The sequence below is a fragment of the Metopolophium dirhodum genome, chromosome 1, assembly GCF_019925205.1.
Source record: "Metopolophium dirhodum isolate CAU chromosome 1, ASM1992520v1, whole genome shotgun sequence".
Lineage (NCBI taxonomy): Eukaryota > Metazoa > Arthropoda > Insecta > Hemiptera > Aphididae > Metopolophium > Metopolophium dirhodum.
The window spans coordinates 144,514,652-144,538,519 of record NC_083560.1 but is presented as its reverse complement, the minus strand read 5'-3'; the positions used below and the strand labels follow the sequence as shown (position 1 = coordinate 144,538,519).

The following is a 23,868-nucleotide window of genomic DNA, read 5'->3' as shown; positions in this document are numbered from 1 at the left end:
ATGAAGAAATTAATAGCCCTTTGAATAAGACCTGGAGGTCCTTTAAGTGTACGTATGCGATCCAAAATAGTTGAAGATGTATCAAAAATATTAATTGAAAACATACGACCTGTAGTACCTAGCGAGTTTCAAAGAAAACCTCGTTCATTGAATCATTTTTCTCAGTGGAAAGCCGTAGATTTTAGAATGTTTTTGTTGTATACTGGTGTTGGAGCATTAAAGAATAAAGTTAACTCAGTTGTGTACAACCATTTTGTTACATTTCATGTTGCTATAACATTATTGAGCGTAGAAGATCAAATTTCTACAAACATTGATTATTCTGAAAAGCTTCTACAGCATTTTGTAAAAAGCTTTGGCACAATTTATGGTGTAAAATATATAAGCCATAATATCCATGGTCTTATTCATTTGTCGGAAGATGTTAGAAACCATGGAGCACTTGACAATTTTTCTGCTTTCAAATTTGAAAATTTTAAGCAACAATTTCTTAAGATGTTACGTAAAGACGAAAAACCTCTTCAACAAATAATAAAAAGATACAATGAGTTATTAATCAAGCCAGGTCAACAATCCAATTGTTGTGATAACGATTTAAATTATCCAATAGTATTAACTTCACAACGAAATGCTGATCAATTTACAAGGATTAAATTTCAACACTTTACAATTTCTACTTTAAATAAACGAGACAACGGATGTCTAATGAAAAATGGTGAAATTGTTTTAGTTAAAAAAATTAAATATAATACAGAGAATAAGTGTTATGTAATTGTTGGTAATAGTTTCTTAATTAAAAATGATTTGTATGTTATACCATGCAAGTCGTCATATTTGGGTATATTTAGTGTAAGTAAATTATCTCAAAGTTCCAATACTTGGCCAATAAATTATATTGATAAAAAAATGTTTATATACAAAATGTCATCTATCACTTTAACTTATGCAGCTTTTCCAATGTTATGAATTTTAATAATTGTATATGTGTAAATTATGAATTATATAACTAAATAAATAATCCTTATCGAGCATAATTATACTGTGATGCTTTTGCTATTATTATGGATCATTGAACTGTTCATTGTGGCGTCCAACCCTATTACTAGGTGTAGTGGTTGTGATCTCTATATCTTTGAAACTATAGGTTATTATACAATTTAAATATTGATGTAACAAAATATACTAAAAAAGTAATAATGTTACCTCAATTTCGGGTAGTAAATAGGTAAAATAATATCTAACTATACTTATAATACATGTCTTGGGAGTCAATAACAAGAGCTTTATAGTGCTCCAGTACAAACTTGATATACTATAGTACAGTATATAGTATAATATAATAGTAATTGGTAGGCACCTTCATCAAATTGAGCTACTTACTTGGAGTGCATTGTAGAGTCCTGGTGAGATAATTCGACCATTATAGTCTTAAAAAATAAAAATAACATGTATGTTGATAGGGAATCCTATAGTTATCCTATTAAATTCCTCATTTGGAGTCCTTTATAGGACATTGGTAGGATTATATCAGAAAAGTCACAGTGTTATAAGGGAAGCCGACAGTACTCCTGTGGGGCTCCCATATAGAAGTCCTTTATAGGACATTGGTAGGATTATGTCATGAAAGTCACAGTGTTATAAAGGAATCCGGCAGTACTCCTGTTGGGCTCCCATATAGGAGTCCTTTTTAGGACATTGGTAGGATTAGGTCATAAAAGTCACAGTGCTATAAGGGAATACGACAGTGCTCCTGTTGGGCTCCTTTTGAGGAGTCCTTTATAGGACAATGGTAGGATAATCCCACTGGAGTCCTGGTGTTAAAAGGGAATCCAGCAGTACTCCTGTTGGGCTCCTTTTGAGGAGTCCTTTATAGGACAATGGTAGGATAATCCCACTGGAGTCCTGGTGCTGTTAGGGAATATACGACTTTGTTTTTTTCAAAAGTTGATGCGGTGTAATTTAACAAATCGTTTGTATCATTATCTTCGTCTTGAGCAGGTTCGTGGACGTTGGATATAGTTCTTTCGGTTTGAAAAAAAATAATTTACGATTAATTTATATTCAAATAAAAATAATAAAATAGTTAATTAATCGGCAAAACTCATATGTTCTTTCAAATATTCCATATGAGACGCCCAATGCCACTTTTTATAAGCAGAGAGGTTTTTATTTTTGGTCCCATTTACACTTTGACCCGTAGATGTTTTGTTAGCTCCCAAATGCTTTTGATACGTATCGCGTAGGTTTTTCCACTTCGGTTTTAATACATCTCCTAAAAAAGTATTTTATTATTATTATATATTGTTTTATTATTATTTACAGATTTTTTGCAACGGGTGATTCATATAAGACAATTGGTCATAGTTAAAGGGTAGGATTTACAACAGTAGGTCAAATCGTCATAGAGGTATGTGAAGCTATTATTAAACACATGGGTCCTATATATATGCCGGAAACTACTGAGGAAATTTGAACAAAATCAGCGCAAGGTTTTTTTGAAAAATGGCAATTTCCTAATTGTATTGGAAGTGTAGATGGTGTTGTGAACCTCTGTCTGTATGCTATACTCAGTATGAGATATAGTAATAGTATAATATAGAATAGTGTGTAAGCATATTAATATGTGAACAGGCAGAGTCATACGGTCTAAGGGAATTCGCTGTGTGGACAGTTTTGAGCCCGAGTGAGCCCCTACCGTGTCTCGCTGTCTGTATAAGAGTGAGTGTAGTACTGTCAGACCATCGAGCAGAATCTCTGTTAATCTTTTAAGTCTAATAAGTATTCTGTACAACTAAATTTCTTTTAAAATTGATTATATTAATAAAGTATTAGTGATAACTCATACACCACGTATTTCTTTATTAACGAACAAACTCAGTTTTGGAGACGTCCATAACAATAGGAAACACGTAACAATTAATGTCCTAATAATAGTAGAACAAGAAACTTTTGTTATTTAAAAAAAATTTCAGTCGTATTAATGGCAATTGTGGACCCAGACTATAAGTTTATTTGTATAGATGTCGGTGGATATGGACGAAACTCTGACGGGGGAATATTAGGAGAATCTATTAGGCCAAGCGCACACAGTGCAACCATTTTGTGACAAAAGTTGCAAATCAGTTGCACGCGCAACTGTTTTGTGACCTTGGTATCGTACGGCTTTGGCGTCCGCACACGAGGCGATAAAACTAAAATTAGTTTGCAATCAGTTTACAATCAGTTGTACACAATCGTTTCCAGCGGTTGCAGTTGCGTTGTTATTATAATTAACCACGTGTAGTGTTCGTGCTAATATACCTAAAATATAATATATTCAATTTTTTGTTTACGATTTTTACGATTTCTGAAAATGAGTGACCAGGAACTTAACTTAAAATTTGTCAAGGAGGTCGAGAAGCATGAGGAGCTCTATAATAATAGACTTCCTGTGTATTCCAGGAAAGATTTGACGGAGAAAGCATAGCAAGATGTGGCTGCCCAAGTTAATATGCCAGGTATGAAAAGTTCAGTAATTTATTACAATTTAAAATGTATTGTATTTGTATTTTGTAAACGTAAAGAAAATTTGCATTCAAATATTACCTATATAGTTACAAGACTGCATTGTGGTATAAATATTGTATATCGTATATACATATTACATAATATATATTTATATATACGAAATTTCAACTACAAAATTATTTGCAAATTGTGTGTTTCACAAACAGTGGAAACGCTTCATCTCCGACAAAGTAGTAAGGAAATGGAGTGTTCCTTTTATCATGTCGTAATGGGGAGGGTGAAAGGATGTTAAAACCTCCATGGGTTATCCAGTAGTTCATTGCACATGCTTTAAAAATTCCTCCGTCACTATTACGTCCGGCAAAACCCGGTTCAATAACGGTGAAAAGGCCATCTGCGTCACAACATGCCATAAGTACTGTAGAGTGGAAGTGCTTATAGTTGATATTTTCAGAACCTGTGTGTGGAAATTTTTCAATTCGGATGTGCTTCCCATCCAAGGCACCAATGCAATTGGGAAGGTTCCACAGCAGCTCAAAACGATCAGCAATGTGTTTAAATTGATCTTGTGTTGGTACAGGCATATGAATATCTTTCAGTACATTCCAGATGATCTCTGTAGTTTCCTTGATAATTTTTCTGACTGTGCTTTCACCTCTTGCAAAATATAACGAAAGCGCAACAAATGTTCCACTAGTAGCCAAGTACCTGTATTAATACGAATTTCAGTACAAAGTTCTACAACTTTATCGATGATAAATATTTATTTATTTTCCTACATATCATATAATATATTATGCCGTAGGTCATATTCTAGAACATTATATTTGGCATCACCTATGCATGGTATAACTTTTGAAAGATTAGGAGATTAAAACTTAAACTAAATCCAACAATTTTTGAGATAGTAAAAATTTAAAAATTAAAAAATTCAAGCGTAACTCGCGTAAGGTTAGGTTATATTATATATTATAGTGACCTATTCTATGACCGAGGTCCACTTCACCTCAACTGTACAGCATAGCAAGTTCCCGATTTCTTTTTTTGATTTCAGCTGCTGAATGCAAAGAGAAGTGGCGAAATCTACGTACAGTTTTTATGCGTAAAATTAAACCACCACCAAGTGGAGCTGGAGCAAAAAAAGAGGCATACTATTTGGAAAACGCCATGCATTTTTGTTTGCCATTTATAAAAACATCCGCTCCTCCATCAACCAAAAATTTTCCACCAGTACCACTCAACTCACCTAGTGAAGATGTCGAAAACACGGAAATATTTGAAGATTGTGCATCCCAAATGGATTTATCTCAAGCATTTGTTCCTACCCAAACATTATTCCCTAAGTATCCAGTACATTCACCGTCTCATCTTAGTAATTCAACACCATCTCAACAAACAATTGATCCAGCGGTACAGTTTTCATCGTCCAATCAAGCCAAGAAAAAATTGACTTTGAAAAAAAAACATCAGCAGCAGACGCAGATTATTCTGTAGCTGAATATTTTAAAGCAAAACGAGCAAGGTTGCAGATAAACGAGGCAGAGAATGGCTCTCAAAAAATTGATAGACAACTGGGTATCAAAATGTTTCTACTCAGTCTAATACCAGAATTGGAAGATCTAAGTATTTTCAACATTATTGACGATATATCAACTCCGCTGCAGTACCAGCCACAGGCATCAACATTCCACACAATGATCCCATCAGTGTCTGATTCATCTCACGTGTCGCAAACAACCGATTTTTACAACGATTTTTCACATGGTCTACAAGATTTAGATATAAAAATTGTATTTTTTAAAAAAAAAACCGTTTCTCTAATTGTAAATTTAAATAAAATTGATTTGCTTACTTATTTTTTTTTTTTTTGTATATCTTATAATTTGAAATATTTTGTAGAATAAAATTAAAAATGAACTTACCGCAATGTGATCAATATTCTTTCACCGGCTGGTACACATTCCCTCATATTTGTGTTCATTTTCCTCCAGGAAAGGGCCAACCATCCTAGCTAATTCCTGATAAGTTTCTTTCGACATTCTGTAGAAAGTAATAAACAGGGCTGGGATTTGTATGTAAATACATATTTTTAGTGAAACACGATAAATTAATTATTGCAAATGATAAATTCGTTTCACGTGATTTGCAATAAAATAAGACATATTTTATTTTACATATTTTTACATATTTCGTCATAAATACATATTTTTACATACTTTGTAAAATTTTCGTTTTTATTTACATATTTCGTAAATTTTGACAATTTCAGTGGTTTAGTAATATTATAATACAGTAAAACCTGTGTAATATGGAACCTGAATAAAGTGGAAACCTGACTTTTATGGAAAAATGTTACGGTCCCGGCGAACCTAATGTATTTTTAAATACATCGTACCCTGAGTAAGATGGAACCTGATTAACGTGGAAATGGAAACGATATTTTGTCATGTACCTGTATATCATGGAAATATGTACAACGTACATATTCTATTTTAAAATTATCAGTCTATGAATAGAAAACTTGGAAAATCTTGCACTTCAATAGACGTTGAAAAATCCAGTCCCGAAGACAAAACTAATAATGTACCATTGCACGGCAATGATATTAAAACGTATAAAAACGCCCTCCATGAAATAAAACGATTAGAAATGTTCGCATTGGATTAAAATAATGAAAATGAACTTCTTGAATCAATTCTCAACTTTAAAAATTTAGTAGAAAAGAAAACGGCAAGTCAAATAACAAAACAAAAAACATTGGATGAATTTCGGAGTATATAATTGTGTAGAATAAAACGTAGGTAAAATGTAATAATTAATATGTAAAATATATGAAATAAATAAATTAATAATAAATAATAAATTACATTTAATAAAGATCTATCGGGAAATTTTTTTTTTACAACCTGTATTAAACGGAAACCTGTCTAAAATGGAAAAAATATCCGGTCCCAACCGTCTCCATATTACACAGGTTTTACTGTGGTATTTCGATAACAGTATTCAGAAAATTGTAAGTGTATAATGCATATAGGAAATAAGTAGGTTAAAATAAATAATATTAATAACTTGATTTTAGTTAGAACGCTCCTTTAGTAGGTATAAGTCAGTGTTAAGACCAAATCACCGTTCATTTAATTTTGAAAATTTAAAACAATATATGGTTTGTCATTGTTTCCCTTACAATTGATTAAACATCAATTTATTGTATTTTTTTAAATTTTTCTTTGTACAAAATTTTTATTTTATACTACATATTTTGGCAATTTTAATTACATATATATGTACATATTTTTGGTTTTTATTACATATAAATCCCAGCCCTAGTAATAAACTTTCTATCCATCTGAGATAATTCCTGTGCTGCTACAAATAGCCTTAAGTTCGCATTTTCTTTTATGTATGGATGTACCCAATGATCCCTCTGTATTCTTCGTAGCTTGCGGTATTGATAATAATCAATGATATCTTCTTCATCTAAATCTGAATTTGACATAGCAAAAAACCGAAAAAAACAACTGCACTGCTCGAATAGATTAACACCAACCGATCTAAAATCAGTCATGTCCATGTGCGGACACCAGTTTTGTACTGGTTTCAAACTGGTAGTAAACTCAACTGATCTGCAACTTTTGTCCCAGAACAGTTGCACCATGTGCGCTACGCCTTATGAGTAAGCGATTAGAAGTTGGGATGTAAGTTGAATGTACCTGAAGATAAACCTTTGCCCGGTAAAGTTGAAAAATCGCCTATGGTTATTATCGGCGATGAAGCGATTTCATTAAAAACTTATCTAATGAAACCATTTCCTAGACGACAATCACGAATTGATAGAAAAAATGATACTTACAATTATAGATTATGCCAGGCACGAAGAGTAGTAGAGAATGCATATTTTGGAATTTTAGCGAAGAAATGGAGAGCATTTTAGAGGCCAATGGAAATGCAAGAAACAACTGTAAAAAAAATTATTATGGCAACATGTATACTACATAATTATTTGAAAGTCCAAAATTGTAATATATACGACAATGAGCTTGAAGCCGATGGAGAACCGTTTTTACTACGGAATAACATTGGAAATAATCAAAGAAGCTGTACAATTGAAGCTTTTCGAGTGCGAGAATGTTTTGTTGAGTATTTTAATAATGAATAAATAATGATTTACTGATTATTTATTTATCTATATATATAAAAATGGAGACAAAAATGTATAACATTGCATCAGTTGAGAACGGCTGGGCCGATTAATTTGATTTTTTTTTAAATGATAGAGAATGTCGGGGAGCGGGTTTATAGCATAAATTATGGACCTAACTCCTGTGTCCAGAATATTTAGAGACAAAAACTGAGTTACGCCAGTGGCGCCCTCTAGCAGATAAAAATAAAAATATTAATATATATAAATAATAATAATACAAATATCGATAATAGCAGGGCTTGAAATCAATTTCGAAATCGATTTTAAATATCGATAAAAATCGAAAAAAAAACAAAAAAAAATATACTTTTATATTCTGGTTGATATACATTTTTGATTATAGACACTTAGAATTTTAGAGTAAACAAATATAATAGTTGGCACATTATTCATTTTATTTTGGAACATATGTTAATTATGAATTTTTTCAATAAAAAACTTGATTTATTGTTTTTTGGAGAAAATTTTTATGCTTGAATCATGCCTCCTATGAGAAGAACAAACCTTGGACGGCGTACACGTAATGCAAGAAACTGTGATAATGTCCGTTATAATCAAACGCAAGAGGAACGGGCAGAAGCAAATGAATTGAGACGTGCTCATAATACACAGGCCCGTGCTGCACAAACGTCGCCTAAAATTCGACAACATGTTAATATAAGAAGAAGAAGTTCAGATGTAGCTTTAAATCGCGCTGCTTTCGAATACGCTTCCGCAGTCGCCCACAAAGATCTTTTGTGTGTTGATATCGGTTCATTATCTATCGTATGCCAGCATTGCAAGGAATTGAAGTTTCGATTGGAAACCCCCGGCTTATGCTGCGCTGGTTGCAAGGTTAAATGACCAGTTTTAGCTCAACCACCAGAGCCATTGTGTTCGTTTCTCTATGGAAATACAATCCAATCAAAACATTTCCTGGCGAATACACAAAAATATAACGGAAGTTTTCAAATGACATCATTTGGAGCCGAAGTTGTTGAACAACCAGGCTACAACCCGAGTTATAAGGTAAAGGCGTTTGTAATAATAACACATTTTTTTTTTACAAATGACCATTTATGCTTTGTTACCACAACCAAACGAAGATCATAAGTTCCTTCAGATTTATTTCGTTGGTAAATCGGAAAATGAACTAGAACAGCGGTGTGCAATTTTTCCTGCGAATAAACGTGAAATAATCGGACAATTGCAAATTCTTCTGCATGAGCATAATGAATTGGTCAGATTGTTCAAAACCGCATTTAAAACGATGCATTCTGACGACCACAAAATCATTATCAGAGCAGACAATAGACCCAATGGAAGCCATGCAAGACAATTCAATGCTCCCACAATCAATGAAGTCGCAGTGGTGATTGTTGGCGAAAATGTGGCATCACGCGATATTGTTCTTAAGCGTCGCGTGTGGACAATTGCAGCGCGTGTACAAGACTCATCGGTCATATGATGCACTTCAATACCCGTTGATGTTCTGTCGAGGAGAGGATGGCTATCACTTAAATATAAAGATGGTCAACCCAATGACAGGTTTGTTTACAGGTCATCAATTCTTTTTGATACTATAACTAAGTTTAAATTCATATTTCAGGAGAAGAAACGAATAAAAATGTCAGCTCAATGAATTTTTATGCATATCAATTGATGATTTGACAAGATGTTGACAATCATCTATTGAGATATCGCCGGTTGTTTCAACCGCACTGCGTCGACATGTACGTCAATGTCAAAACGGAGCGTCTCAATTTCATTCGCTTCAATCAGTCAAAGTTACGATCAGACGAGTACATCCACTTGCGTGATGCCATCGCTACCGAAGGAGACGCGGCCAACATTGGTCGTTTGACTATTCTTCCAGCTACTCATATTGGAAGCCCGCGCCACATGCTTGAATATGCTCAAGATGCGATGACATACGTGCGGAATTACGGACGCCCTGATTTGTTCATCACGTTTACTACACCCGGGACAGAAATACCACGTAATTGGACTGCCGCCGCCGCCTACCGTAATCGCAGTAGTGGGCCGGATAACGCCCACACGCGCATCCGTGACAACACTCCGCGAAAACCGGTTACTGTGATCGCCCGGCAAGTGCAATACCATAACAACAACAACCCACTGACCTACATCCCGTACGCAAATAAACACTGATAAACGGTCAAAACAGCTGATCGAAGGAACGCGACACCCGTTCCACCGACAACAGCCACATTTTATATTCTCCCGTAAAAAACACCGGAAAAACAACCGGGAAAATATATTAATGAATTGACCGCCGCGGAGTTGCGCTACGAATGCAGGCATCGCGGGTTGTCGGATACGGGCGCGAAGGATGATCTCAAAATCCGGTTAATACAACATTTCACGGATCTGAACCTACAGGCCAATGAAGTCCGGTTTCCGCCTATGGAACTGTAACGTGGTCGGGGGAACGACCAGTTAAATATAAGATATCCAGGGAGAATCGTAGGATCCTATAGATATAAATACCGTAGCCAGGGGCAGATATGTAGATATCAGGATCTTAAGTATATTTAAATTACTAAGATTCCTTTTCAGTTATAATTATGTTTTATTGTCTACTAAACACTTACAAATATTAATACTCACAAATATATCAAGTATGTTCTATTATACTATGTAACTGTATCGTAGTCATACGGAGTCCGGTAATCGTTGTGTGTATTGAGGTCTAAGAAGCACACCGAACTAACTTACTTTTTTTTTTTATTATTATTAATAAAGTGTTACTAACATCAAGGTCATCTAACTTATTGATAAAAAGACAATTTTTAACATGCAATAGGTGTTATAAATAAATAAGTAAATACAATAAATTAAAGTTATTTACATAGATGAATAGCTAGATAATAAAATGTGACATCGTAATAATTAGTTAAACTAGGTGTACAATTTTTTTTTTTTTTTAAATATATATATACATTAGGGTGTTCCTTAATTTTTGATTTTAAAATATGTTTGGTCTCACCCCCTAATTGTGTGCCTATATGTATAAAAACGAACTACAAAAAGTTTTGGTTCGATCAGATAAGGTTAACCCGTGCCGACTTGTGATTTAAGTTTGAACTTACTACATTTTTCAATATTTACGAACATTTTCGACATTTTTGTAAATATTTTATTAACCTTTAGAAATATTGATATTTTTAATACTACATATTTTAAAGTAAATTAAATTTGCTATAACTTTTATTTTATTACATTTTTTCATATCTCTAATGGTTCGTGAATTATATTGATTTGACTCTAAAAAAACACGATATCTTTGGAAATACGAGCAACATAGTAACGATTAATTATAATAAACAATGTTATAGAATAATTAATAATTATGTTAATATTTTATAATATATATTAAAAAAATGAAATATTTTTATCATAAAAAAAAATTCTATAGAATAATGAAAATTAATATTGTTGTTGTAAGGTGCTTTTTTTACAATCTGGATAAATTTTCCGATGTTCTTGTACACATTTTAGTATAAATTGTTTTTGTTCTTCATCTAATGTGAGTGTAGAATTGTATTCTTCCATCAACTTCACGGCTCTCTCTGCAGTATCGTTAGCTATTTTTAATGAATTAATAATTTTTTTACCATTTATGTAACTTTCACTAGATTCCCAAAAAGTCGGATCATGTTTTAAGAATCCGTCATCAATTTTAAATCGGGAAAATAGTTTTAAGCTTTCTTCTGTTATAAATGCGTCAATATTTTTTTCTGTAAAAATTATAATATTAAATATAATTAATTGCTTATTTTTTATTTTATGAATTATTAAACGTATTCAATATATTTTTTAAACTTAATGTTTATTTACTTACCAATAAATTTATCATCTATTTGGTTTGGTTTAATTATCAATCGTTTGGCCGGATATTTTGTCGCTTTTTTTTTTAAGGCTTTTACCATCTGACGCTTTACCTCTAGTGGTATAGAATCATCAAAGAAAGATAATGCAGCAGCCTCTTCAGTTAAATACCACAAATGGTTGCATAATTTTTGAATTGATACTCTAGATATTTCTCTATCAAATACTTCATATAATTTCATATCTTTTATAAATTGTAAGTCTTGATTTGGGGACTTATTTGGCAATGGACAAGTAAACCAAGCTTTGACGTAAAATTTAATAATAAAAACACAAATTTCACCGATTGCTTTTTTTGTTAAGTCGGAAATATTGTATTGGCTTCTAAACAAAAATATTTTTAAGCAATAAATTGCTCGTGCCATCCACCGGGCTTGATGCATGACTCCGGGAGGATGCATTTTAATTTTATTTTCCAAATTACCGCCAATAAAAATAAATATTAACTCCAAAAATTCACGATAATCTCCACGAGGCTGTTTAGTTTCTAATTTACTTTTAACAAAATTCAGAATATCTTCTTTAACATTTTCTAAAGCCACGCCACATGCCTGATCTTCAATTCCGATGTTATATTTGTTAATATCTAATTTATACAATTCTTTTTGAAAATTTTTAAATAATGGAATGGCTGGGCTTGATGTAACTTCTGGTATTTTAATTTCAAAAACAGATCTCAAAATTAGCTCATAAATATGATGCCTACAAGGAAGATATAATAGGTCTTTACCGAGTTTTTGTTCAATTAAAATACATGCTCCATTTAAGCGTCCTGTATTGGAAGCAGTTGTATCAAAACACAATGCCTGAACAATATCACATAATCCCCATTCTTGTAATGCATTACACACAGCTGCAGCCTGTTCATTGCCTGTCGACCGCTCAAGTTGCGGAACATTTATAATTTGCTCGATATTCGTACTTGTTATCACAATTGGTAGTCGTTCTACAGTTGTATTTCTCATTTTAGTGTCTGGTAATAATTTCCCATCCCAATGTACAACCACGTAATTAGGTGCAGATTCTTTAAATCGTAATTTAATTAGTTCACTGCGCTCGCGACGATATATTTCTCGACACCTATGTATAGAAGTTTGATTTATAACATATTCCTCAACATTAAAATGTAAGGCTTCTAAAGTAGCTTGAAGAACATATACTGCATCCCGTATGCTTAACTGGCACCTATCTAAAGCTCCGGCTAGTTTTGGTGTAATAAAATTAATTTTTCCTCGGCATTTTTTTTTTTCTGGAGGGGGCTCTATTTCTAGTGAAATATTCATCTCTAATTCTGACGAATCACTACTTTCTGGACTCTCATTTTCTGAAGTACTATCAAATTGAATAAAATTTAATGACGAAGTTGAGGGACGATCTTTATTATAATTATCTTTTCTATTTGATTCATTCAACTTTCGTTGAACGTTCTTATTTTCTTTTACTGTTCCTGTAATATCTTTACCTAAGAGACATCCTGGACGCCCGGGCAAACGTTGGTTCAATAAAAATTGTCTATCAACGTCAATTTTTATTAATTTTAAAGCATCGGAATGAGCAATATCGAATAATAAATTTAATTTATTTTTAAAATCGTATTCTTTTAATCTATATGACTCACCTACTTTTGTAGAATTTTTTTGGAGACTGCGCCATTCATTATATAATTTAATTAATTTGTCAATGCAATGTTGAATCGCTCGAATAGGAATTCTTGCTTTTTCCCAAAAAATACAGCATTCACGCACAGCCAACGCTGCACTTTCCCTAACAACAAGGTTAACAGTTCGCATATTGTAAAAGAATACTGAAAGCATTTGACCGTTTGATGGAAGCTTGGAACCGTGAATTTGTGTCTCTTCAGACCCGATTAAAAATATTTGATAATCACTTCTCAGTTTTTTTGACATTTTTTTATTTATAATAATACAAAAACGGGATCAATTTGAAAGCATACAACGACAAACGACGGTAAATGTTAGATCTTCACTAAACAGCTATTACGATCAAACTAACATTAATAATAAGGTACAATTGTACCAAAATAAGAACCAGACTTATCTTGCTATTAAGACGTAATATCAAAATAATTAACCATACGAATCTATACCATATCTAATCTATTGATATTTAATTTTTATGTACGGAAATATAGAGAAATAATTAGGTGAAAGAGATTAGATTAATACATTATTATTGTGAACATTATACTTGTATTGTGATTGTTATATTACCAGCGATAATATGAAGGCAAAAATACATAAAATAACTTTATAGAAAATTTCATATGGGAGTTTTGTAACAATTATTTTAGCCCGCACAATAATTCATAATTATGAAAAACTACCTAAATTGTGTTTTTTTGGAGTCAAGTCGAAATACTTCACGAACCATTGGAGATATGAAAAAATGTAATAAAATAAAAGTTATAGCAAATTTAATTTACTTTAAAATATGTAATATTAAAAATATCGATATTTCTAAAGGTTAACGAAATATTTATGAAAATGTTAAAAATTTTCGTAAATATTGAAAAATGTAGTAAGTTCAAACTTAAATCACAAGTCGGCACGGGTTAACCTTATCTGATCGAACCAAAACTTTTTGTAGTTCATTTTTATACATTAGGCACAATATTAGGGGGTGAGACCAAACATTTTATGATATTTTTTTCCCATCATCTATAGCTAAGGAACACCCTAATATACATATATTATTGACGTTGAGAAAGGGCAGGGCATCATGAGGACGTCCGCGCTTGAGACGTCGGAGGGTAGGCTTGTCGTTGAGTTTGAAATATTTTGCACTTTTGGTGTTGTTTAGTTGGCCAAAGAAGTTGACTGAGAGATTCTGTATGTAGGATTTAATCATCGGGAGTCTGAAGTCTGTGTGAAGTGCTTCGTTTCTGACGAACCACGGCGCGTTGGATATTATGCGTAAAATCTTGGACTGGAAGACTTGAATTTTATTTATGTAAGTTTTGGCACAGTATCCACAGATAGGGGAAGCATAGAGTATTAATGGTCGCAGAATTTGTTTATAAAGAAGCATGGAGCACTTCCAGCTTAGGGCGGTTTGACGGTTGATTAAGGGATAAAGAATTTTAAGACGTTGATAGCCTTGTTGAAGTTTCAAAGAAATGTGAGGGTGCCAGGTTAATTTTTTGTTTAAGATAACCCTAGATATTTTATTGTTGGAGACCAGGACATGTTGTCTCCATTAAGTACTAGAGAGGGAGGGTTATTGGGACGACGAAGTGTAAATAATACAGCCGTACTTTTTGAGGGGTTTAGGATAATTTTCCATTTTTTCGCCCAGTATTTAATTTTGTTTAAGTGGCTCTGTATATTTTCAGTGACAATGTGGACATCGCTGGAGCTTGAATAGACAACACTGTCGTCAGCGTATAGGGAAACTTCTGTGTTAGATGTTGTGTGAAAGTCCACGATGTATAAATTAAAAAGCAGGGGAGAGATGTAGGATCCTTGGGAAACACCGGCTGTTATTTTTTTTATTGCTGAACTGGTGTCATTTATGCGAACTGCAAAACAACGATTAGAGAGGAAGGTTTTAATTATATTAAAGATAGTAGGATGGGTATTTAATGTTTTTAATTTGAATAGTAGGCCGTCGTGCCAGACACGATCATATGCTTGCGCAATATCTAAAAAGGCTGCACCGGTGTGAAGTTTTTTTTCAAAACCATTATTTATGTGTTCAGTTAGGCGGAGGAGTTGTTGAGTAGTTGAGTGCATTGGTTTAAAACCAAATTGATGATGTGGAATGGCTTCAGTTGCGTCTAGATGTTTTGTTAACCTGGTGTATATGATTTTTTCAAATATTTTGGAGACTGAAGACTATCTTCAGTCTACTATAGACTTATGGGCCGGTAACTGTCAGGGTTTTTGTTATCTTTTCCAGGTTTTTTTATCATTATAATTGTGGCTTTTTTCCATTCAGTTGGAAAGTGGCCGATTCTCATTAGTGAATTGAATAAAGTAGATAAGTATGTGATTGCTTTTTTTGGGATTTTTTTTAATATAGCATTTGTGATGAGATCGTGTCCTGGAGATTTTTTGTTTGGTAATCTTTTTATTATTTCATTAGTTTCAGTAGGAGTGGTGTAGGTAAGTATGTTTTGAGGATGAATATCTGGTTCCACTAGTTTGTTGTACACCGCGGTTTCTATTTCGGTGTCAACAATATTGTTCGGTGAAAAAGTGTTTTCTAGGGTTTTGGCAAAGAGTTCGCATTTTTCAGCATTCGAGTTTAGGTAGACGTTATCAGATTTTAACGGGGGTATAACACTAGCGTTTGGTTTGATTAAACGTTTGGTAGCGAGCCACAGGTTTGAGTTCGAAGGATGAATTGTAGATAAATAATTTTGGTATGAAGCTATTCTTAGTTCTTCGAGTAAAATTTTGACTTTTTTAGTAAGATAATTAAGATTTTTCCGGTCTTCAGTTTGCCTATGGAGCTGCCACAGTCTCCTGGTACGGTGTTTTATTTTTATCAATCTTAGAATTGAAGTAGGTATTTGAGAAAAAGTATTATTTTGAGATATGTTACAAGACAGGCTTGAACAGTGTTCCGCTGCTAGATGAATAATTTCCTGGAAATGGTTTGTGGCTTCGTCGGCTGCAAAGTGTTATTTATGTTTTTCGGGATTTTTATATTGTGAGTTATACAGGGTGTCCCCCTGAGATCTGACAAATGAAATAACTTTTGTTCTAATTAATATTTTTAAAACATGTCTTTTAAATATAATTCATAGACTATTGCGCTACATTTTTAGTGTACATTTTTTATTTTTATTTTTTAATACTGAAAATAAAAAACTTAAAAACTGATAAAAAAAATTGTGACGTCCAACGCAAACGATACTACCATAGTTTATAATTGTACTAGCAGGTACCGGAGAGCGCGAAATGCGACGAGATAGATAAGAAATACTATCCCCCGCGCCTCAGTCTCCGCCGTACTGCACCACCGTTCCGGCAGTCGCACACACGCTCCCCTCCTAGTACCCACGGCCCAGAGTACCGGCCACTCACGTTATCTGTACGTATGTGCCCCCCTCCCTCACCTGTCGTGTTCCGTGCCACCAAAGGTCGCAAAGAACTGACCGACACCAGCAAAAGCCATCACTACCTTTTTTCCCGTCTGAGCTCCCGGTACCATGAGCGAGTAGCACGCGTTTCGCTGATGCGCCGAGGGGCGGCACGGGACCCACACTAATCTACTGGTAACGTTTTGGGTACATCTTTATTACTATTCTCACCGTGGCCGGTACTTATTTGGGGTATTATTATTATATTATTATTATTGTACTTGTTGTTATTGTGGTACATTATTGTTGTCCTCCCGCCGGTCAACCGCTCCGTCGGAGCCGTGTGGTGAGTAGTGTTTATGTTTTATATTATTATTATTAAAATGTATTATTATTATCTTTATAGCTTTACTTTGACCGAGTTTTATGCCTTCGGCTTTCTCGGCACCAACTTAATACAAATTTATTCAAATAAACTCATATATGTATATCTTTCCCCAAATTGAGGTGTTATTATTTCACCGTCGGTCACCTATCCTATTACTGGGTAAAATGTATTCCCGTTCTTAAATAATAAAAAAAAAATCCACGGCACTCCGACTTTCGGGTCTCGGTCCGTGGTTGGCGACCGTGAAATATTCGAGGCGGCCACATGACTCTCGAGAACATGACAAACATGATCGAGCAGTCACAAAATTCCAAAATATCCAAAATAGCCAATTTGTAAATCTGATTTTCAGAAAAATTTATATCGTAAAAACATTTATTTAAGTCAAGTGGCTGATTTTTTACCATTTTTTTAAATATCAATATTCTTGTTAAATAATATACGATCTAGTTTATGTTAGAAACATTATAATTTCAAAAAATATAAATCATTTTGAAATTATTTTATATGAACATTTAGAAATAGGTGCATGTTAAAATCTAACTATTTTTTTTATTGTATTTATTATAATAATAAGTTGTGTACTGGTGTATAAACTATATAATTCATGTGCTTATTACCAGAAATGTATAATACTATTTTTACAATTAATTTTAGTGTTTATACTTTTCATTTTAAATAATCCGTTGGCAGAATACAGTTATTTCAAAACGCAGTAATAGAAAAATAGAAGACGCGTTTAGCGTTTACTGTTCACATTTACCTGCGGTATTACGTAATCGCGGTGGCAGACGAGTTATTACCCGTCCATAACCTGTTAACACAAAAAAAAAATCGTCCCCACCCATAACTTACACAGTTATACAATATTATTCTATGACACGATAAATATAATGATAATCACAGAATATGTCCAATTGATAAAGACGTTGATTGTTTATTACGGACCACGGACTAAGAATAGAATAAATGGTAAATTATCTTGGGCCGTGTTCATGATCAATAATATAAGATATTATAATCACAGATTTCTAAAGTTAGTGATTATAATTTATAACCTTAAAATAATAGTGATAAATGATAAGATACCATGTGGTTGTTGGTTGATAATCTGATAACGCTTGTGTTAGTTCTTCATAATTTTTATATGACTGTTAAAACACTTAAAACAAAAAGTTAAACTAAATTTAAATACGCATCTAATTATTTCATTATTTCAATCAAGATGATATTTTTAAGTCATTGTAATTAGTGCGTTTGAATTTTTGTTAACTGGTTTAGTTTACTATACATATCTTTGTGTCTAGCTTATTTTAATATACTGAATGAAAACAATAATTCACCATTCAGATAATTTTATGAACAATATGTAGATGTGAATATTGTAGATATGAATATTGATTTATTAATAAATAAATTACTATAATAAAGCTTACAAGTTTAATTAATTGGTTATTTTTAATACAATGTGTCATTACAATGACTGAGTATTTATTGTCCGTCACTGACTGTCAAAAAAGTCTATGTATAAAATGTAAGTATTAATAATTTGATTATACTATAAATTTATTATTTTTTTACATACTATTTAAATTGTATTCATTTTGTGATTCAAATGTATACCTACAACATTGATGATCACACAATCAATATCTTGTCTGTTTAAGTATTAACATTCAAATAGTATGTAGGCTATATACACTACTATACTGCCTCTATAATCCTCTACAGCAGCGGTTCTTAACCTGTGGTCCGCGGCCCCCTAGGGGTCCGCAACACTCATGTCGGGGGTCCGCGGCAACTTTACCACCTAACATAAGTCAATTTGTGACATGAGTGTATTTTCGATTATTATTTTTGTTTCATATAAAATTATAAAATATATCTTATATTGTAAGAGATAGGTAAACCTATCTTATCTTTATTACACCGATTACAATGTGGAATTCGATACATACCATCAGTCACATGGCATCATTGTTGCATTCATCGCGAAGCCATAGTTTCCAAAAAAATACCAATACATTTGAAAACAGTTTTGGACGAGGCTGTAAAAATTGTGAACTTTATAAAAGCAAAATCATTGAATTCAAGAATTTTTAAACAACTTTGCAAAGACATGGATAGTGAACATTATCAACTTCTGTTGCATTCTGAAATTCGTTGGTTATCTCGAGGTAAAGAGCTCTCTCGTCTATTTGAATTGAAAGATGAGGTAAGATTATTTTTTATCGAACATAAATCATTTTCGTTGAGTGAACGCGTGAATGATTATTCTTGGTTGGCTACTTTAGCATATCTATCAGATATATTTACTCATTTAAACGCACTTAATTTAAGTCTTCAAGGAACACATATTACAATTTTCAAAGTTGAAGATAAGATTGAAGCGATGATTAAAAAGTTGGAACTGTGGAGTCTTCGGCTGTCAAAGAAGAATTACGATCCATTTCCAAATCTCAAAAATTTTATTGAATCAACTGAAGAAGAATTGTCAGATAAAGATTCTAAATATTTCATACAACACATGGGTGATATGCAACGTAGCTTCCGTGATTACTTTCCTGTTCCAGATATAAGTAGAAATTGGATTCGACAACCTTTTGAAATTGATATTCATCAAATAAATGGACTGACATCATTGGAAGAAGATAGCCTTGTAGAAATGTCTACAGATACTAGTTTAAAAATGCAGTTCAATCAAAAGTCATTAGAACATTTTTGGTTGCATGTTCGAAAGGATTATCCACAATTATCGAGTAAAGCTCTGAAAGTTTTGATTCCATTTCCCACAACTTATTTATGTGAAAAAGCATTCTCCGCCCTCGTTTATATTAAGAATAAGTTTCGAAACCGATTAGAAAACGTAGAATCTGAACTACGATTAAAGCTTTCGAGTATTGAGCCCGATGTTCAAAAACTAGTAACTGAAATGCAACATCAACCATCGCATTAAAACTTATTAATTAAGTAAATAAAAATTAAGTTTTAAGAATATTAAGAATAAGATAATAATAATAATAATTAATAATAAAATAATTTATATTACAATTTTTTTTTTTTTAAATTTAACTGTTTAATGATGTTCAAGTGTAATAATTATAAGTTTAATATAAATAATAAATAAAGTTTAATTATATGTTTTGTAAAAAAAAAAGTATTTGAAAAAAAATTGGTAGGGGGTCCGCGATCTCAAAATCTTTCATCGGGGTCCGTGTTCTACAAAAGGTTAAGAACCGCTGCTATACAATATTTATCCATCTGACCAACCGACCACGCCCAACACACTAGTAGCAGACTATGCGGACGATAAAGTCATAATATCATCCAGTCCAGATCCTATTGTAGCCTCCACTAACCTACAAAACCATCTTTCATTAATGGAAGATTGGTATAAAAAGTGGCGTTTTAAAATAAATCAAACCAAATCAGTACATACTACATTTACTCTTAGATTAGCACCATGTCCAGAGATATCGCTTTTTGGTACTCAGATCCCCCCATCCCCAAACGTTAAATATCTCGGCTTAACTCTTGACCGCCGTCTAACCTGGGCTCACCACATCAAAGCCAAAACTTCACAATTAAATACCCTAATAGTCAACAACAAACACTCTAAATTAAATATTAAACTACTTCTTTACAAATCTCTTTTAAAGCCAATTTGGACGTACGGCTTACAGCTATGGGTAACGCAAAAATATCAAATCTAAATACAATTCAACGATTCCAAAATAAAATACTAAGAAAAATTACCAACTCTCCACTATATGTCTCAAATCACTCCCTGCATAAAGACCTACATATGAAAACAGTTCAGAAAGAAGCTAAAAATTATTACAAACGATTCCACCTACGCCTTAACTCTCATCCAAACGAACTTGTAAAAAATCTGGCTTCATTAACCATTCCTGGTAATCCTCCTCGTCGCCTTAAGCGTAAATGGTGTAGAGACCTACTTAATCCCTAACAAAAAAAAAAAAAAATAATAATAATTAAGTTAAAACAAATAATTTAATAAAACATAAGTGTCATCGGTGGGTGGCTTCTTAGCTCATAATTTCATGTTTTTTATTGTGTCTCAGCTCATACTCTTATTGTGCCGATTGTGTACAGATTGTGTATTACTAATAAAGAAAAAAAAAAAAAAACATGTATACACATATTTACCTACCTATTTTATAGTTGGGCGTACGTACCTATAACCTTTAAAAAGCCTCCAAAATTAACAAACAATATTATAATTAATAGGTGTAATATTTATAATTGTATTATGAACACAACGCGTAGTATTTGGAATTCAAATTTGGAAGTATATAGGTATACCTCCTAATGAAAACTATTTAATAGGTAATAATATTTTTGTTCGTTTTGTAATTGTGTCAGTGACCAGAATAATAATATGGTAAATATGTCTATAGTCTATTCAAAATGAGATGATGACTCGGCGGCGACCAGTTTTGGTCAGCCGCCGGTCATACTCCCTCCACAAGCATCGATCACGTGACCGAAGCAACGGGGACGTGTCACGCGAGACGTGGATGTGCGTGTGTGCGTCCGCGACCGACGGACATACAAAAAATACGCGCAATGCATTTTAAATTATCCACACACATCGGCAGTCGATACTAGACTAATTAAAGCTCCCGTCCGCGGCGGTGCCTCAAGCGCTACTACGGAACAAAAGCCACGCCCATGCGCACAACTTGGCCGCCGAGTCATCATCTCATTTTGAATAGACTATATTCTTATTCTATTCTGTGATCATACCATAATTAATATTATCTTTTTATACGTTGCTTTTGCGATAACGATGCGCGTCGACTTGGTGGTCGCGTAACTGGAAACTACGTAGTAACTTTATTTTTAATATTGTACTATCGATAATATGGCATATGCGTGCACGACACCGCGACTTCCTATTCGCTGTATTAAATATTAATATTATTATTTAATTACTATTACCAATCGCCTGTAGTCGCGTCTATAGAGTCGCGTTACTCGTTACTCGTCAATATCATTTTAAACTGTTTACCCCCTTGTGTCTATGCTCTCGACTCTACGTCTGTACTGTTGATGTCTACTGCTAACGTATTTTTCCTATAATGTGGTCAACCATACATTTTTTGGACGAAAATACCGTGGAAACTGTACCAAGCAAATGGTTTTCAAAAAATAAATGTGCCTGGCCCAATAATTAAAGCAAGCGGCATATTGCAGATCAATCTGATCCGATCCCACAATGTTTTAAGTGGTATAAAGCTCGGGCATTATTAACGGACATAGGTAAGTCTTTTTTTATTTCTACTTAATTTAAGATGATTGGAAGGAGTGAATGGTGATTTATTCTATTTTGGTGTGATATACCTAACTTAATAATGTGAAGTAAAGTTAACCACCAGATTAACTAATTAATATATACAGGGTGATTCTTTTATCAAACAACACTCATTATTTGAAAAAGTATTGACTTTTTTCAAAATTTTTTTTTCAAAATTGTAGATTTACGCTGTTCTAGAATTGAATATTTTTTTTATATTTTTCACCCTTATATTTATTAGGTAAACCACCATCAACTTTTGATTTTCAAATGGTAACCTATACTTAAAATTTCATAATTGAATAAAACTATTTTTTTCATTAATTATTACGTTCAAATTTTCATTTTTCGTTAATCCGTTGATGAGATATTGTTCCTCAAAGTTGGGTGGTTTTGGGAGGTAGTTATTGTGTGTAAATGTGTTATACCTCGTCAGTAGATATTATCTCTACTAGGATTTTTATGTCCCAGGGTTAAAAGATATTACACTTTTCAAATCAGTTCATAAAGTACTTAGAGCCCCTAAATGTATTTTATTATGCCGATTTTTCTGGGAGTCACACAGTTTTACCCCACAATTTTGAAAAAAGTCAATACTTTTTCAAATAATGAGTGTTGTTTGATAAAAGAATCACCCTGTATACCTATAAATTTTGATTTTAGAATCATTCTCTGAAGCGAATAGAAAATTCAAAAAAGCTTTATACACAACCAATTTATCCTCTACTGAAACAGAAAATGATGAAATGATGAACAAAAAGCAAAAAAAACCTAAAGAAATGTTACAGTATAATTTGACAAGGTGTAAAAAAATAAAATTGACTGGATACGATGACAATGATAAATTTTCAGGTAAAAAAATTTAATTTAATAGTACCAACTTAGTTTACGATCGCTATTACAGAATACCTATTTTCCAGCGGTAGACTTCATATTTTTAGTTAATTTAAATTTTCAATAAATAATATTATTATAATTTTCAGTGATCACAATGATACTGCAGACGATGACGATAACACAGTTCTTAAAATACCAACATACGAGTCTGGTAAAATGTGGAATTTTTATTTTATTATACCCCTTAAGTGGCCTCCATATCAACATTTGTTTTCTTACGCATAATATATATAGGAACATATAGATTATATTCTGTATTTCCACTATTACGACTTACTCTCTGGTTCAGTTTAGGGCAAATCCACCTATAGGTATTAAATATTTTATAAAGAAAAATATTTTCTATGCTTAGATAGGTTTTTTATATTTTCATTGTTGAATAAGTTAATTAAATTAATTAAAAATAATCAAAATTAAGTTAAACTAACATGCTTAAGTATATTTATAAAAAATTATCCGTCCGAATCACAGAAAATATTCATCTTTATAAAGTATATTATATAATTATAGGTGTGTTTGCCCTAAACTAGACCAGCTAGAGAGCTGCATCAGTGGAAACATGGATTAATATCTGTGTTTCTATATTACGAGCGAGATAGATAGAGAAAATAAATGTT

General features: G+C 32.7%; 3 protein-coding genes across 3 annotated transcripts; 1 reads left to right on the top strand and 2 right to left on the bottom strand.

The window, feature by feature from the left end:
* Positions 1-1,867: 1,867 nt before the first annotated feature.
* On the bottom strand, positions 1,868-4,529 carry LOC132933087 (uncharacterized). Its single transcript, XM_060999417.1, has 3 exons — positions 4,525-4,529; positions 3,712-4,215; positions 1,868-2,021 (listed from the first exon to the last, which is right to left on the bottom strand). The coding sequence occupies exons 1-3, from the start codon at positions 4,527-4,529 to the stop codon at positions 1,868-1,870; spliced, it is 663 nt and encodes a 220-aa protein (XP_060855400.1).
* Positions 4,530-11,102: 6,573 nt separating this feature from the next.
* On the bottom strand, positions 11,103-11,689 carry LOC132936693 (uncharacterized). The gene is made up of 2 exons (XM_061003458.1): positions 11,553-11,689; positions 11,103-11,448 (listed from the first exon to the last, which is right to left on the bottom strand). Exons 1-2 carry the CDS (start codon positions 11,638-11,640, stop codon positions 11,138-11,140), a joined length of 399 nt encoding a protein of 132 aa, XP_060859441.1. The 5' UTR covers positions 11,641-11,689; the 3' UTR covers positions 11,103-11,137.
* Positions 11,690-19,153: 7,464 nt separating this feature from the next.
* On the top strand, positions 19,154-19,990 carry LOC132933086 (zinc finger BED domain-containing protein 5-like). The gene has a single exon (XM_060999416.1). The coding sequence runs from the start codon at positions 19,154-19,156 to the stop codon at positions 19,988-19,990; it is 837 nt and encodes a 278-aa protein (XP_060855399.1).
* Positions 19,991-23,868: the final 3,878 nt, after the last annotated feature.